Here is a 16,796-nt window from a genome sequence, read left to right on the forward strand (position 1 = left end):
GAGTTAAGGTTACTACAAGCACTTAAATCTCTTGCAATGTGCAATCTGATACAACTGCCCTGGCTGGTTTCCCTCCAGAAAGTTGGCAGCACAAGAGACCTTGGGCTAGCGAGGGACTGCTCACCTCTCCCTGACTTGAGTAGTCTTGGAGAAATGAAGCAGGAAACCAGAGTTCCATCTCTAGCCTGGTGCTGTGTGAGAAGCCAATGGAGAGTTCCACCTAACTGGCTTCTCTGATTCGGAGAAGAGACTAGAGACTATTTGGCAAAGAAGATAGACTACCAAACTCTCTCATGGGTTAGAGCCATCAGCTTCTCAGCTCACCCTTTCTTCCTGTTTCTTCCCCTCCTCTGAATGCTTCTGTAGTGTCACTTTGAGCGATTCCCTGATGAGCTGAATTTCAACTTCTGAAGCAGAAAGTTTCTTCTCAAGCTCCATCTTTTCTTTGCTCAAGGCTTCTGTCTTCTGTGCAAACTGTGCCCGTAAGAAAGTGTTCTCTCGCTGCAACTCCTGCCAAAAACATTCTTAAGATGTAACTGGTTCCTTGTAATTACACATTTCCCGTCATGCTCTAGGTCAAGTATCATCCTTCTCCAGTGTTTCTTCAGGCATGCTTCTCCAGGACCGAGAGAGTCAGTATCACGTGTTTCTGGAATCTGTTAAGTTTTGGAATCTTACTCGTTGGTCTATTGAATCAGAAATACTAGGGACGGATTCTAGTAACCTATGCTGTCAGTGAGCCCTCCAAGTGACTCTGATGTGTGCTCAAGTTTCAGAAGCACTGTTTTACTATCAATACCTGGGGGATGGAGGCATGGCTCCATGAGTAAGAGCACTGGCTGCTCTTGCAGAGGACCCGTGTTCAATTCCCAGCACCTACACAGCAGCTCACATCCACCTGTAATTCCGGTTCCAGGAGCTCTGAAGCCCCCTTCTGACCTCCATGGGCACCAGGCACACACATGGTACACAGACATACAGACAAAATACTCAAAGACATAAAACAGAAATAAAATTAAATCAAAACAAAAAACTACAGTAGTATCCAAGGATGTGTGCCACAGAGGAAGGACCACAAACAAACCGCCACAAGACTAGTTTGAGGCCTAGCTCTCTCTACTCATACCTGTTCTCATCAGTAAATTAGAGAATACTCTAACGCTGTTACATCAAACAGGCCTTCATACTATAATCTAATATTCATCACTCAAAAGCACAAACCACACAAGTTCAGTTGACAAAGCAGATTCTTTCTCAACTCTACTAGACACTGACTGACCTCAGTGAGAATATGGTTTTTCTCAGTGAGAATATTGTTCTCTCTCTTTTTCTTTTGTTTTTCGAGACAGGGATTCTCTGTGTAGCTTTGGAGCCTGTCCTGGAACTCACTCTGTAGACCAGGCTGGCCTCGAACTCACAGAGATCCACCTGTCTCTGCCTCCTGAGTGCTGGGATTAAAGGCAGGCGCCGCCACCACCCGGCTACAGGAAGGTTCAAGAATATGGTTCTCTTTAAGCTGTTCCTAGATATGAAAGAATAAAAATAAGAACAGCTCTAAATTTCCCATGGCCTCTGCCACTCTTTATTTGGCCAGGGCTGGCAGATTGAGACTTCTAAGAATGTCTGGTAGTAGCTGTGCAGTTTGAGGCCAGCCTGGTCTACAGAGAGCAAGTTCCAGGACAGCCATGGCTACAACAGAGAACCCTGTGCTGAAAAAACAACAAATAAACAAACCAACTAAACAAAGACTTCTAAAAATAAGGCTGTAGAGATGGCTCAGCACTGGATACTCTTCCAAAGAACCTAGCTTTGATTCTAGAACCCATGTAACAGCTTGCAACCATTTGTTAACTCTAAATTCAGGGAGTTTATATGCCCTCTTCTGGCCTCAACAGACACTAGGCATGCAAGTGGTACATAGACAAACATGTAGTCAGAACAGTCATATACAAGAGCTGGAGAAATGGCACATCATTTTAGATTACTTGTTGCTCTTGCATACCCTCTTCTGACTTCCTCAGGCATCAGGCATGAATGCTGTCATAATACATGCAGGCAACATACCCATAAATAAATCTTTTTTTTTTCTTTCTTTTTTGAGCAGAGGGTCGAACCCAGGGCCTTGCACTTGCTGGGCAAGCGCTTTACCACTATGCTAAATCCCCAACCCCAAATAAATCTTTTTAAATAAATCTTTTTTTTTTAAACCTCAGCCATACACATAAACAAACATAATAAAACACAAAGACTTCTAAGAATATTACTCAATGCTAGGACCTTACTAAAGCGCTTTGCCTTCCTTTCCTCCCTAAGTATCTTTGGTAACAAGACATCTGGACTCTCACCTGGTGTTCTCCTGGAGCCTTTTCTAACCTCATAAGAGTCCAGGAAAATTTAAGATGTTTACTCTGTAAGAGCAGAGCACCTTTGTTACTTGATTCCTTCTCTATTTCCTGGATATCTAAGTCAGGGAAAATACTAAATTAAAGTAAGAAGAGTGCTACCCAGGGGCTATATTTACCTGGAGCCTCAATAAGCAGACATCTCCAAAAGGGGCAGGACGGCCCAAAAGGGCACTGTGGACTTGTAGTTCACTCTCTCGTACTTTCTGCTCCAACTGAGAGATATGTTTCCTCTGCCTGCAAAAGCCAACAGTCAGATCTGAGATCCCGACATTAAACTACTTTACAGAATAAGCCCCTTCCTTAGATAGAAGGGTAACAATCCTAGACCTTGATTCTAGATATCCCACTTTGGAAGGCAGCTATGTGTGCTATACCACTATACCACAAATGTACAATGGACATTATATTTTGCTGAAAAGGTAGGATCAAATGAGAAAAAAATTAAGGGGAAAAATGAGGAAGGATTTGCAGTAAACCAATCATCCCCTGTAAGTCCTCCATAGAGGTCCTACAGAGACTAGCCTCCCACATTAATAATAGGCAAGACTATGCTGCCCATCAGCCAGGCTCTACCTGAGGCAAAGCATGGGTCTAAACAAGGGTTAGGTAAAGTGGGGGTGGGGGGCAGGCATAACCTGCCCTTGGAAGACCTCATTAGGCGCCTCCCTGGGAGACCCACAGTAAAGCCTGGTCTTGCAGTAGCACCCCTGCCATCTTACTTGTCAATGAGGAGCTCCTTTTCTTTCAGAAGATGTTCGTTACTGTTCAAGATGCTAATCCACTGTGCTGGCTCTAAGGCGGGCAGTAAAGGGGCAAAAGCAGCAGGGTGGTGACAGACGGCTCCGTTCTGAAGCTGGAAGACAGACAGGCCAGTCGGGCTTGAGCTGACCACAGGTACCCGGGAACACCTAACCAGTACCCAGTTAGCACTGGAAGTCAAGGTCTAGTCTGGCTCTGCCTGATAAAGTCAATGTTTTAAAATAATTTTAGCTCTGATGCATGACTGGAAAGAACTTGCCATGAGGGATGACTGCCAACTAAACACTCTGCTCAGGAAGTCTCTAGTTTCTAAGGTCAGTTATTAAATCAGGAGCTCACAGACCAGGGAAGGAGAATATACCATTTCCTTCCTTATCACTCTTTAGCAGCACAAAGAGGGGGCTGGGGTGTGGTGGGGCTTAACAACAACAAAACAAACAAACCAAGAGTTCAAAGACATTCTCTATCCCAACACTGCTGTTTTTGTTTTGTTTTGTTTTATTAGAGGCAGGGTCTAGCTAGACACAGAGTCCTAGTTAGTCTGGAACTCACTGTAGATCAAACTGGCTCCAATTCCTGCCCTCTGCCTCCTGAAACAGGCATTCGACACCACACCCAGCTTCAATGTTGATTGTGAGTGAGTGTGTATGAGGGAGAGAGAGAGGGAGAGAGAGAGAGAGAGAGAGAGAGAGAACATGAGAACAAGCAATGTCCTAGGTTCTGGGATATGTTCCAGGCTTGTACAGCAGTGCCTTCACCTGCTGACCAATCTCACTAGGCCCTCAAAAATGATCTTTAGGGCTGGGCATGGTGGCCTTTAAACCCAGCACTGAGGAGGCAGGAGCAGGTGGATCTCTGTGAGTTCAAGACCAGCCTGGTCTACAGAGCAAGCTCCAGGACAACTAGGACTACATAGAGAAACCCTGTCTCAAAAAACCAAAACCATGATCTTCAAACCTTAGTTCTGCCACTTACCTTTTTTGTGACCCTGAGCAGATTCAGTCTATAAGCCTGTTAAGTTTCTACTATTAGCTGATCAGGCACTATAGAATTAAGTACAATTCTGTTTGTGAAAGGAACCAGCATATGAGTATGTGATTGGTGTTAATGTCCTAACTTTTAAAGCTTTCCCTCGTAATTCTCCACTTGGGAGAACATATCTGGTCTTTTATCAGACCACCAACAGATTTAAAGGCCACAAACTCACATTTTTATTTCCTGTCTACAAACATCATCTGTTCTCACAAATGTTTTCTATAGAGTTAAAACTTGTTAAGGACAGTAGGCTGGAGTGATGGCTTGGCAATTAAGAGCATATACTGCTCTTCCAGAGGACCTGAGTTTAGTTCTTAGCACCCATGTCAGGTGGCTCCCAAACTGCCTTTTTTAACTCCAGCTCCAGGGGATCCATGTCCTCTTCTGGTCTTCTTGGTCACTTCACTCACACACACAAACCCACACTCAAATATTCACATATAAATGTAACAATACAGCCAGGGCTACACAGAGAAACCCTGTCTCAAAAAACCAAAACAAACAAACAAAAACTAAAACTTGTAAGACAGGTCGTAAGGAGGAACACAAGATGCAAAATTCAAGAAATGGGTCTCTACCTGCATTTGTTCCATCTGTAAACGAATCAATTCCAACTGCTGTCGACAAGTACTGAGCTCACAAGACTGTTCTCCAGGATGCCAAGGGTCAGGACTTGGTTGCCACACCTGAGAGGATAGTGACTTGGAAAGCCCAGGAGCAGGCTGGAGTCCCAAAGGGAGCACTCCACTGTTGCTGGCATGTGGTCCATTCCGTTCAAACACTGCACCACTGCCTGGTGCCTTCTTGGATTCTGGCAATACTTTGTATACATCCTTATTTGCATCAGATCTTGGGTTAGGGAAGTGGACTCGGTAATGTGGATCTGAATATAACGTCTCTACGATGGCAGGCTGGTTAAGGGTAGACTCCATGCTAGGAATATCAAACTTCCTCATCTCTCCCTCTCTTTCATGGCCGACTGCTGGAAACCAGGACTGCTGAATCCCATTTTCTCCAGCAGCACTAGGGAGATACATGAAATCTCTTGACAGGCCTGGAGAACGCTTCACTGCACCAAAGTCTCCATTTCTTGTCATCCCCACACCTTCAGCCAAACCTGACAAGGGGAGTTTAGAGGAAGAAGGCCCAGAAGGTGTAGAATTTGGTTTGGCAGGAGAGGCCCCCAACGTAGAAGGCATTACATGGGCTGTTGGAATGGTTATGTGGCTTTTGATTGGCTGGAAAGAAGAGCTGCCACTTGAGCTGCAAAAATCTGTGAAGAGAAGAGTGTTCCATGAGTCAAAATTAAAGCACCAAGTTTTCTTGTTTGGCTGCTATGCTGGATGCCGTATCAGAAGAAGCAGGCAGGAGTTGGAAGTGGTGGCTCACACCTATGATCCGCTAGGGATTCACCTTGGGAGGTTGAATCACAAGGACTAGTATGGGCTACCCTAACAGTTCTGGGCCAGCCATGGCTAGAGTACCACCCTTTTTCCCTAGAAAAGGAAGAAAGGAAACCAAGCAAGATGACACAATAACTTGAGAACTGTGTTCCAATATCTCAAATGCTATGATTCTGAAGATATGCCAACAACAAAAGACAAGGATGGCTTCATTTTTAACCTGTATTATGTATTTCAATAAACTCTTGGTGGTCATCAAGCAAAGCTGAAAACAACACTTAAAAAAATCCCTTACTTTTAGGGAAATGGATTAGGCCCTACTCTTCTGGAAGCTGGACAAATCTGAATTACAATCTAATCTAATAAAAATAAAATTCCTTCCAGGGAGTGCTGAAGCCCTCTGACCTCCAATGAAAGTGAGCAGTGAGTCCAAACTACCTGAAGACAGGAGAGAGACGTGCTGCTGGGGATCCAGGGCAGGAGCACAGCATCTGAGTCAGGACTGTTCTCTCCCACACCCCAGAGCCGACTGCCCGGACATTTGAGGTTATTCTTAGTAACTCTCAGGTTTCATCCTAGCACACTGAGCACGCTCAAGTGGGTAAATACAGAAATCTTCTATTTTGTATTTTGTTTTCTACTTACCCACTTGTCTGTTCTAGAATGTGATTTTAAACTTTTTAAAAACTTTTTTCAGACTAGATTTACATTTATTTGAGGCCTACCTGGGCTACATAGCTAGGTGAAAGCCAATCTGAGGGTTTGTTGTTTCTTCCTTCCTTCCTTTCTTTTTGGTTTTGTTTTTGAGACAGGGTTTCTCTGTCTAACAGTCCTTCTTGGCTGTCCTGGAAATCTCTGTAGACCAGGCTGGCCTCAAACTCACGGAGATCCACCTGCCCTCTGCCTCCCAAGTGTTGGGATTAAAGGTGTGCACCACCACCACCTGGCCAGGCTGAGTTTATAATAAGACCCTGTCTCAAAATAAAACGTCTCCAAAATCAAACAAGTAACAAAAACCAAATGCATCCAATCCAAGTTATCTCTTGTAATTTATGTGAAGTATCCAACTTCCTATATTCAGGTTATCCTGATGGCATATAAAAGATTATACTAAAAACAAAACAACCCCCCCAAAAAAAACTAAGCCTAGAATGGGTGTACACCCCTATAATCCCAGCATACCTGGGAGGCTGAGGAAGAAGGACTATAAACTCAAGTCCAGCTTGAGCTACATATAAAGTTTGAGGCAGGCTAGGCTATGGGGTCAAACCCAAACCGGGTCTAAACCAAACCAGCACAAAGAATTCCTCCAAAAACCTGAAGAAGCTCTGGTAACATGCCGTAAGTCTAAGACCACCAGGCAATCTGTCTGACAACCATGGTATTAGCTGGATGATGAGAGAACCATCCTACAGCTTTCCTAAGGGGCCCCCGTCCAGTTCCCATAGCATGGTAATGGAGGACAGAGACTGGAAGGGCTGCTAAGGCAACCAACTCAGACCCATTCTTTAAAATATTAAGTCCACCTCAAGTCTGATTTGCCTTTTAGAACATTTTCAAAGCGAACAGCAATACTTATTTTCAAACGTGCACTATATTCTATGATTTTCATAGGTATTCCAGATTTAGTTTATATATAGACAGCCACAGTTCCCCAAATCATGAAGCCTTTGATAATTCAAAGGTATAATTCTAAATCTCTTAGTCACATCCTGTCCCCTTAAAAAGCAGTCCATTCTTCCCAGCAACCCTCCTTTCATGGAATGGAAAAAGTCAGCTATTGCTAAAATCAATCAGTTCTGACCACATCCCACACTGGTTGTCAAGGATGCTAGTTTGAATCAGCCCAGCAACTACAGGTTGAATAATTCTGTTCTGAAACAAGTGGGACCAAAAATGATGTAAATGTTGGAATGGAACAAGGGTATAAATATTACTTTGGGATATTTGCACAGATTTGACTGGCTGGGCATCCATAACCCCAAATTCTGAAATCTAAAAAGCCTAACTAAAAAAATCAAGGACTGGATACAGTAAGGAGTGCCTATAGTTCCATCAGTTGTCTTGCTATCTTTGGCTACACTGTGATTTCAGGGTCAGCCTGGGCTACTACACGAGACACTGTCTCAAAAATCTAAAAAAATTAAAACCTCATGGCATAGGACTGGGGATATAGTCCAGTGGTAGAACATTTGCCTAACATGTACAAAAGTCCTCAGTTTGATTTCCAGCAGCACATACAGTAACAGTATATAAACAAAAATGGCAGAAAAGTAGGCTGGGAGAGATTGTTCAGTTGGTAAAGTACTTGCTGTGGAGAGTATGGAATCCTGGTGTTCAATTACCAGCACCCATGTTTTTTTTGGTTTTGTTTTTTGTTTTTTAAAGAAAGGCTGAGCAAGGTAACAAAAGCCTTTCATTCCAGTGCCAGGGAGACAAAAAACAGGAGGATCCTTGAGTCTCATTGGCCAACCAGTCTGAGTCAGTGAAGTTGGCCTTGAACTCAGATCTGCCTACCTCTGCCTTCTGAGTGCTGGGATTAAAAAGTCTGCACCCCATAAATAGTAATTCTTACCATCAGACAGACCTTCTGCCCCATGCTCCATCTAAATGTCTTGTAAAGTATTGCTTGGTACTTGGTACTTAAGTATAAAAACAAGCAGCAGAGACATTAAAGATAGAAAATGTTCTAAGCAGGGATCAGTAAAGGAAAGGGGTGGAGAAAGCCTCGTAGGACTACTGGAACAATCACAGCAGTAAAACTGGCATGGCTAGTAGAAGCAGCTAGAGATGAGACCAGCACAAAGGGCCTAGATTAAAGACGGAAAAACAACAGACAAGGCTCGCTCTGACTGGCAGAACACCTGCCTAGCATGTGTGAAGAGGACCCAAGAGACTCTAGTACCAAGGAAACAAACAAAAACCAGGTCTGTGTATTCATGCCATAGTAAGAAACAAATTTGGTAATATTAAGAAATAAAAAGTAATTATTCATGATTATTCAGATTCTATAACTGAACAGCCTGACCTTATGATCATTCTGTAAATGACAATACATAAGGAATTCAAATTGAAAATGGCAGCATACGTTGACAATCAAATCCCAAATCCAACCTTACCCTCTGCAATGTCTGAGCATGAAGTTCCAATGGCTGTGTCCCCACTGTCAGCTATGCTGGAGCAACGGCTGAAGCGGCTCCGAAAGGCCTCTGAGATAACTGGTGTCTGCCATTCAGTTCCCAGAGAACTGCCTTTTTGAATCACATTGGAACCTGTAATAAGAGACATTTTTCACTTTGGTGTGAACCACCTGATGAAACTCAATGAAGTACTTTGTGGGGGGGGGGGGGGGGGGGGCGGCGGCAGCAGTAAAGTCAGTAAATTTTCATTTAGGGGATTTCAGATGTAATTCCTTCACTGTCCATCCATGTTGAAGTTCATGGTTTCTCAAGATAACCTTTTTTCAAATAATTGGAGATGAATCCAGTTGTGTTATTAATCCTGAATGACAAGAATATGGAAGTAATCAACAAAGCACCTGGAGCTTACTTTCTACCTTGGTTAGACCTACCTACATTACAACACCTTATCACTAGCAACATAGAAAAACTTATAATAGATCCTTGCTCTAAGCATATACTATAGTGATAATTTGCAATATAGTTCTTAAAAACCTCATCAGCAATAAAATGTTCCTGACAGGTTGTCTACTAACAAAGTAGTATATGGAAAACACTAGGGGGTTTTCTTAGGTTATGACCACAGCAAATGAGAAATTGCATTCTAAAAGCCTGGTAACAACCATTTCAAAGAAGAACTTTTTTGTCTTGCTTTGTTTTCAAGACAGGTTTTTCCATGTAGCCCTGGCTGTCCTGGAACTCGTTCTGTAGACCAGGCTGGCCTCAAACTCACAGAGATACACTTGCCTCTGCCTCCCAAGTGCTGGGATTAAAGGCGTGCGCCACCATCGCCTGGCTTACATGGTTTGATAATGGGTGTTGTTAGCATTCTCAACAAAAATATTACTCAATGTATAGCCTATGTAGTCTACACATCATAGAATGGTTTAATATCATTGGCTTCTACAAATAATACCAACAGCAACCCTCATTCAATCACAATGATGTGTGAATTATCCTACATGTCCCAAGGCTGCACAAAGAAACAGATACTTGTTAAAAACTACTGCTAGTCTGAACCAGGGTATCCTCAACAGGTCAATCCAGATAAATTTTGAAATCAATCTAAAAAGTTTAAGGTGGGTCAGGTGTGGTGGTGCATGCCTTTAGTCCTGCAGAGACAGGTCTCTTTGAGTTCAAGGTTAGCCAGGGAAACAGATCAAGTTCCAATCTAGCTAGGGTTACATAGTGAGACCCTGTCTCAAAAAAGTTACCTTGACAGCAATCCAAAGGGGCTGGAGAGATGGTTCGGCAATTCAGAGCACTGGCTGCTCTTCTAGGGACCCAGGTTTGATACTCAGCACCCACATGATGGCTCACAACCCTCCTTAACTCCAGTTCCATGGGATCTGAGGCCCTGTTCTGGCCTCTAAGAACAACAGGCATGAACTTGGTGCACAGATATACATGCAGGCAGAACATGCATATACACAAAATCATTAAAAAAAAAATTTTAAATGTAAAATATTAAACCACTTCAGTTCCTGAGCAGGTAAGAAAAAGCAAGACTAATAGAATTTGCCTTCAAAGCTTGTTGTATGTACTAGTAGGTAGGTTAGATTAGGATTTTTAAAAATTAACCGTCATGGAAATGGCTCAATGATTAAGAGCACATACTGCTCTGAGTATCCAAGTTCAGTTCCCAGCACCTGTGACTTCTGCTCTAGGGGGAATTCATTTCCCTCTTCTGACCTGGCCTAACACCTATACTCATGTGCATACACTCACACATACACTTAAATTTTTTTTTTAATCTTTAAAAAATTTATTAACGAACCAGCAAAGCCAGTATTTTAGCCAAGACAAGATGTTCCCAAGTTTGAGGCCAGCCTGGACTACATAGTAAGTGCTTGTCTACAAAACCAGTAACAAAAAACCAAAACACAAAGCAAGTCCTAGAAAGACTTGAATCCAAATTATTTTGGTTTTTGAGACAATATCACCTATGCCTTCAAATTCTTGATCCTCTGCCTTGGCCTCAAGTGTGTGTGCTACTGGCTTGTTTTTATCATTTGTTTATCATTGATTTCTTTCTTTAGAAGAGACGTGGATGTAGTTTAGTGGTAGAGTTCTTGTTTTGCATCTACAATGCTCAGGATTCAAAGCTTAGCAACACCAAAAGGAAAAAAAAATTTATACACACACACACACACACACACACACACACACACACACACACACCACACACACACACACATCTTGTGAGGTAGGTTCTGGATGCATACACAGCCCAAGATGGCCTTGAACCTTTGATCTGCTTCTGTCTCCCAAGAGCTGTGTGTGGGATGCACTACCATGATCTAGAGATAAATTTTCACAGCTGTTATCCAAGAATTCCAAATGGACTAGCACTGTGAAAGCCCACAACTGACTCAGTTTCCCAGTTTGAATCTGAAATCTATTCTGAATCAATAGAGTTCAAGCTTGCTTGCTCCAGGGCTGTGAGAAATTCCTGATTAGCCCACACTCTCTAGCTAGGAAGAAACACACTCTCTAGCTAGGAAGAAACACACTCTCTAGCTAGACGCAGGCTGCTGATGCCAGCCGGAGGTACATTGAGATAGAAAATGGAACTGCCTCTTCCTTGATGCAAGGCAGGATAGGATAGATAGTGGCTGAATGCCTGTGCTGTGCATTGTTCTACCTCTGTCCTTCAAAACTGTATATAAGCAGGCTATGGAAAAAACTCGGGGTTGTCCAGCATTGACTGGCAGACCTCTCGACTCTGTTCTGTTTTCTTTGTTGTCTCTTCAATCTGCACGCCTCTACCCAGCTGACTGTCAGCAGGCCCCAACATAGCACGTGAGTAGAACATAGTGATTCAAGCTGTTTGTTTCCTGTTATCGCACATAAAACTATGCCTCATAGTCAGAAACAAAAGTTAACCTCTGGATAACCTCTGGACTCCACATGCACAAAGGAGCATATGCGAACACACACACACCAGAAGCCAAAATTCAATAGAGAAGACCCCTTACCTGGTGAGGTAGCATGAGCAGACCTGTCGTTTGGATATTTTTCTTGCATGGCCATCAGTCACCTGAGACAACTGCAGAGTGAAAGAGTAACAGACTTTCTAGTGTCTTTAAAACGATCTGTAACTCGGTTCCCACTGGATGAAACGAAAACAAAAATCATAATTTCGATATAAAAATAAACAAATTCAGTTTCCTCCTAACAATATGCTTCTGACATCAGACTGTGTGTGGGGAGGGGGAAGGGGGGGTATTCCAACTGCCCCAGCTTGTTTCATCCATGCTTCTTTTTTTTGTTTTGTTTTGTCTTGTTTTGTTTTGTTTTGTTTTTGGAGACAGGGTTTCTCTGTGTAGCTTTAGAGCCTGTCCTAGAACTCCCTTTGTAGCCCAGGCTAGCCTCGAACTCACAGAGATCCACCTGGCTCTGCCTCCCAAGTGCTGGGATTAAAGGCGTGCGCCACCACTGCCCGGCTAATTCCTTTTTTTTTTTAAAAAAAAAAAAAAGATTTATTTATTTATTATGTATACAGCATTCTGCTCACATGTATGTCAGCAGGCCAGAAGGGGGCACCAGATCTCGTTACAGATGGTTGTGAGCCACCATGTGGTTGCTGGGAGTTGAACTCAGGACCTCTGGAAGAGCAAGCAGTCAGTGCTCTCAACCTCTGAGCCATCTATCCAGCCCCCATCCATGCTTTTTATCAACTAGCTACAAATCAAGGGTCCCATGATTTCCTCCTAGAGTTTGATTTATTTGCTAAAGTGGTTTACAGAACCCAAGGAATCTTTACATTTACTAGTTTACTTTATTTATTTTTATTTTTTGGTTTTTTTCAAGGCAGGGTTTCTCTGTGTAGTTTTGGTACCTGTCCTGGATTTTGCTCTGTAGACCAGGCTGGCCTCGAACTCAGAGATCCGCCTGCCTCTGCCTCTCGAGTGCTGGGATTAAAGGCGTGTGCCACTGCCACCCGGCTACATTTACTAGTGTAGATCAGGCAGATGGTAACAGTTTATAATTCCAGCAATCAAGAGGAAGAGGCAGGAGAATTACCACAAATTCAAGGCCAGCTGGTTTACATAATAAATTCCAGGTCAACCAGAACTACATACCCTGTTTTCAAAAAATAAATAATAGCCAGAGGGTGGTGGCACACAACTTTAATCCCAGAACTTGGGAGATAGAAGCAGGTGGATCTCTGTGAGTTCAAGACCAGCCTGGTCTACAAAGTGAGTTCCAAGACAGCCAGAGCTGTTACAAAGAGAAACCCTGTCTTAAAACACCAAAAAAGAAAAGAAAAATAAATAAGCAGGTGTGTTATTGTATGCCTATAATCCTACACTTGGGAAGCTAAGGCATAAGGATTACCACAAATCTGAGGCCAGCCTGTGCTACAGAATGAGACTCTGTCTCAAACAAAACAAAAACAGGAAAAAAGATACTGTAGAGGACACAGATAAAGAGATGCATAGGGTAATGGCAAATAAGAGGGGTGAAGAGCTTCAAAGATCACAACCTCTTGGGTTTGCTACTGAAGGAGAAGGTAGAAGTGACAAACTGATCTTGTAAAGGATTTACCAATAAACTTGGTTAGGAAAACCTAAGTTACACAAAAGTAGAATTTAGCTAAAGGCGTACTGCTTCAAACATGACTGGAAGATCAAAGTAGCATACTAACCAGATTTCCTAGAAACTATAGAAGCTAAGAAAAACAGAGCTGTACTTCTAGGAGTCTGGTGTACTAAGAGTATTATTTCTGTAAAGGTTTGCCCACCAAGACTGCTGCTCTATTGCCATATCAAAAGGAGAATTCTGCCAGGCAGGCAGAATAACCCTGGTTAACACCCAAAAGAAGAATTAAAAAACTACCCAAGGGCTGTCAGTCAACAAGTCAATTTATTAGCATATGAAAATATAAATATCATTTTGGAGGTTCTAAGGCTACTTTATTAGTATACAACAAGCAAGAAAAAAATAAATACATACATTACAATAGCATACAATATATTCTGGTGCTCTCCCTTATTTTACTTTGAAGAATATTTTAGCACTGGAGAGACTGCTTAGCAGTTAAGAATATGGGCTTTTTTTTCAGAGGATACAGGCTTAATTCCCAGCATTCCTTTGGTGGCTCACAATTACCTGTAACTTTAGGAATCCAACACCCTCTTCTGGTCTCTGATGACACTAAGTACACACGGCACGCAAACACAACACCATCCAGACATATAAGATAATGTTTTTTTAAAAGAGTATTTTAAAAAGAAAATCATGAGCTTGGTTAGCAGCAAAGGCCTTCAATCTCGGCATTCAGGAAGCAAAGCAGGTACATCACTAGGTTCAAGGCCAGCCCAGTCAATACAGGGAGTTCTAGGACAGCCAGGGCTACACAGAGAGACCTTATCTCAAAAAAAGGAAGCAAATCATGGGGGTATGGTGGCACACATATGTAGTCCCAGATACTCAAGAGTCTGAGATAGGAAAACTACTTGAAACTATAATAAGTTCAAGACCAACCTGGGAAATACATAGCAAGATCCCATTTCAGAAAACAAACAAAAGGGGCTGGAAAGATGGCTCAGTGGTTAAGACAGTGCACTACTACACTAGAGGACCTGGGTTCAAGTCTAAGCACCCATGTCAGGCAGATCACAATCCCCTGTAAATCCATCTTCAGGGTTATGGGCACCTGTACTCACATCGCACATGCACATACCCACACACACATACATATAATTAAAATATTAAAAAAAAATACATTTTTTTTTTTTTTTTAGCTAGGAGGTGGAGGCACATGCCTTTAATCCCAGCACTCAGGAGGCAGAGGCAGGTGGATCTCTGTGGGTTCGAGGCCAGCCTGGTCTATAGAACTGGTTCCAGGACAGCCAGGGCTACACAGAGAAACCTTGTCTCAAAAAAAAACAAAAAAAAAGAAAAGTCTATCTGTATAGCCTAAGCTGGCCTTCAACCTGCAGTGATTTTCCTGCCTCTGGCTCCCCCACACACAACAAACAACAAAAAACATAAATAAATAATTGAACTGTACTAGGTGGAACACTCCTGTAATACCTGTATTTTGAAGACACAGGTTATTACTATTCTGGGCAACAGTTGGTCGAGTATGGCTTTAATCCCAGCACTTGGGAGGCAGAAGCAGGCAGATCTCTGTGAGTTCAAGGCCAGCCTGGTTTACAGGGCTGGGACTAAAGGCACGTGCCACTGTCGCCCAGTGGCAGTTTAGAGTTAAACAGAGAAACCCTGTCTCAGGGAAACAAGAGACTATTCTGGCTACATGAGACTCTACCCCAGAAAAACAAACGAAATAAAGAGGGAAAGAAAGAGAGGAGGATGAAGCCAACTGTCAATGTTAGGCCCTTCACTCAAGTAAAGCCAGACCTTTGGCTAGGCTGCAGGAAAGAGTTTCAAGACCATTCAAAGTGAAGCTAAGCTTATTAAGTATTTAGACAGATGTACACAGGAAAGACACTGTATACATGCAGGCTATTGGTATGGTCTTCTCAACAGGGCTGCATTAACATGTCTTTATAACAGCTATATACTATGACAATGTGGCTGAGTCCCAATGCTCAAAGTATGTAATTTATAACAAGAGTTACGATTAAGCAACATTTAAGATTTCAGTAACAAAAGAAAAGTTAACTAATATAATTAGTTTTCTTTCCCTTCCTTCCTTCCTTCCTTTTTTTTTGGAGCTGAGGATCGAACCCAGGGCCTTGCACTTGCCACTGAGCTACATCTCCAACCCCCTTTCTTTCTTTTTCCCTGAGACAGGGTTTCTCTGTGTAGTTTTGGAGCCCTGATTGTCCTGGAACTCGCTCTGTAGATCAGGCTGGCCTCAAACTCACAGAGATCCTCCTGGCTCTGCCTCTGAGTGCTGGGATCAAAGGCATATGCCACGACTGCCCAGCATAATTGGTTTTCTAAATAATTTTTTTCTTTTTCTTCTTTTTTTCAAGAAGGTTTCTCTGTAAAATAATTTCCTTTTGTAAATAAAATTTTGTGGGCTGGAGAGATGACTCAGAGGTTAAGAGCACTGACTGCTCTTCCAAAGGTCCTGAGTTCATTTCACAGCAACCACATGGTGGCTCACAACCACCTGTAATGAGATCTGGCGTCCTCTTCTCTCTGATGCTCTCTTCTGTCATGCAGGCATACATGCAAACTACATAATATGCATCTGTAATGAGATCTGGTGCCCTCTTCTGGCCTGCAGTCATACATGCTGCATACATAATAAATAAATAAATTTTAAAAAATTTGTAAGATGGTTTCATGAGGTGCACTGTTTATAGACTCAAGACTACAAACATACCAGCCCTAAGTACACAATTATTTGTTGTTTTTAATGCCTTTGTTTAACATGTCATTGGGAAACAAACAAAAATCTTGGGGGAGGGGCACAATAGGAATCAGAAACTCTGAATTTAAGAGTGCCCAAAATAATTTGGGAAATATACAAGATACAATCCTTAGAGGTGAAATTCAATTTTGAAAGGACAAAAAAGGTGACTGTATGGTACTAATGCACTTTACTGACCTCTACAGTTTTTTTTCTTAGCAACAACAACCCAAATGGCCATCACCTCACCGTGTACAATAATATAATGGAACCAAACTCCAAAACCACACTTTATCAAAGTGTCAACTTAGCACCCAGGAAGCAGAAACAGAAAGACTCTAAGTTCCAGGTTAGCCTGAGCTATACAGGAGACTGTTTCCAAAACAAACAGGCTGGAAAGACGGCTCAGTAGGTAAGAGCACTCACTGGTTGCTCTTTGAGGGTACCTGGGTTGGATCCCAGCACCCACACAGTGCCTCACAACAAGCAGCTTTAACTCCAGTTCCAGGGGATTCAACATTTTCTTCTAGGCTCTTCAGGCACTGAATGCATATTTTGCACAGACATACATACAGGCAAACACCCATCACACACATAAAATAAAAATAAAAACCAAGGGGCTGGAGAGATGGCTCAGAGGTTAAGAGTATTTATTGGCTGCTCTTCTAGAGGACCCAGGTTC

General features: G+C 42.6%; 1 protein-coding gene and 1 non-coding gene across 3 annotated transcripts in view; both read right to left on the minus strand.

The window, feature by feature from the left end:
• Window positions 1-16,796, minus strand: part of Cep85 (centrosomal protein 85) — a 42,239-nt gene that overhangs the window by 13,663 nt on the left and 11,780 nt on the right. Inside the window, exons 2-7 of one of the 2 annotated variants that reach the window (XM_036177404.1) lie at window positions 11,760-11,893; window positions 8,722-8,874; window positions 4,778-5,472; window positions 3,125-3,258; window positions 2,522-2,639; window positions 325-510 (exon numbers count right to left, since the gene is read on the minus strand). In XM_036177404.1, the coding sequence (XP_036033297.1) occupies window positions 325-510; window positions 2,522-2,639; window positions 3,125-3,258; window positions 4,778-5,472; window positions 8,722-8,874; window positions 11,760-11,814 (1,341 nt within the window). In that variant the 5' untranslated portion in view covers window positions 11,815-11,893. The remainder of the gene's footprint in view (window positions 1-324; window positions 511-2,521; window positions 2,640-3,124; window positions 3,259-4,777; window positions 5,473-8,721; window positions 8,875-11,759; window positions 11,894-16,796) is intronic. The other variant, XM_036177405.1, reaches the window with a different exon arrangement.
• LOC118579017 lies at window positions 9,290-9,406 on the minus strand. Its single transcript, XR_004944389.1, has one exon. It is a non-coding gene; the product is annotated as a small nucleolar RNA SNORA32 (small nucleolar RNA).

The sequence above is a fragment of the Onychomys torridus genome, chromosome 2 (genome assembly GCF_903995425.1).
Source record: "Onychomys torridus chromosome 2, mOncTor1.1, whole genome shotgun sequence".
NCBI lineage: Eukaryota > Metazoa > Chordata > Mammalia > Rodentia > Cricetidae > Onychomys > Onychomys torridus.